Below are 735 nucleotides of genomic sequence, written 5' to 3' on the forward strand. Positions count from 1 at the left end.
GGTGATGCCATCTCCACGGTCGCCTGCTCGGAGAAATCCACAGGAAAAATCTTTGTTTACGACGGACGGGGAAGCAACCAGCCCCTCCACGTCTTTGACAAGATGCACTCGTCGCCGCTCTCCCAAATCCGCCTGAATCCCAAATTCAGAGTCATCGTCTCTGCTGACAAAGCGGGAATGCTGGAATACTGGACCGGCCTCCCACATGAATTCAAGTTCCCGAAGCACGTGCATTGGGAATACAAAACAGACACAGACTTGTATGAATTTGCGAAACACAAAACGTATCCCACCAGCCTCGCGTTTTCTCCCGATGGGAAGAAAATGGCCACCATCGCTACTGACAGGAAAGTCCGGATCTTCCGCTTCCTGACAGGAAAACTGATGCGAGTGTTCGATGAATCATTAACCGTAAGTCCTCACACGTCGCTCAGCCTCGATATTAACCGATGAGACTGATTCCCGTGCTCATCGCGCCTGCTTCGTGTGTTAGATGTTCACAGAGTTGCAGCAAATGAGGCAGCAGCTGCCTGACATGGAGTTTGGGAGGCGGATGGCGGTGGAGAGAGAGCTGGAGAAGGTGGACGGCATCCGACTGACGAATATCATCTTTGACGAGACCGGACACTTTGTGCTCTACGGCACCATGCTGGGCATCAAGGTCATCAATGTGGAGACCAACAGGTGCGTTCATATCTTTTTTTTATGGTGATCATTTTTTTTAACTTTTTATTT

General features: G+C 50.2%; 1 protein-coding gene across 1 annotated transcript; it reads left to right on the plus strand.

Annotated features, from left to right (window-relative positions):
• Window positions 1-3: 3 nt before the first annotated feature.
• Window positions 4-708, plus strand: ppwd1 (peptidylprolyl isomerase domain and WD repeat containing 1; the record flags this gene model as incomplete). Its single annotated transcript, XM_042483442.1, has 2 exons — window positions 4-411; window positions 494-708. Coding segments are annotated over 2 exons (623 nt in total), but the record flags the coding sequence as incomplete, so codon positions are not given.
• Between the last annotated feature and the right edge of the window lie 27 nt (window positions 709-735).

The sequence above is a fragment of the Plectropomus leopardus genome, unplaced genomic scaffold (assembly GCF_008729295.1).
Source record: "Plectropomus leopardus isolate mb unplaced genomic scaffold, YSFRI_Pleo_2.0 unplaced_scaffold93532, whole genome shotgun sequence".
In the NCBI taxonomy this organism is placed as follows: domain Eukaryota; kingdom Metazoa; phylum Chordata; class Actinopteri; order Perciformes; family Serranidae; genus Plectropomus; species Plectropomus leopardus.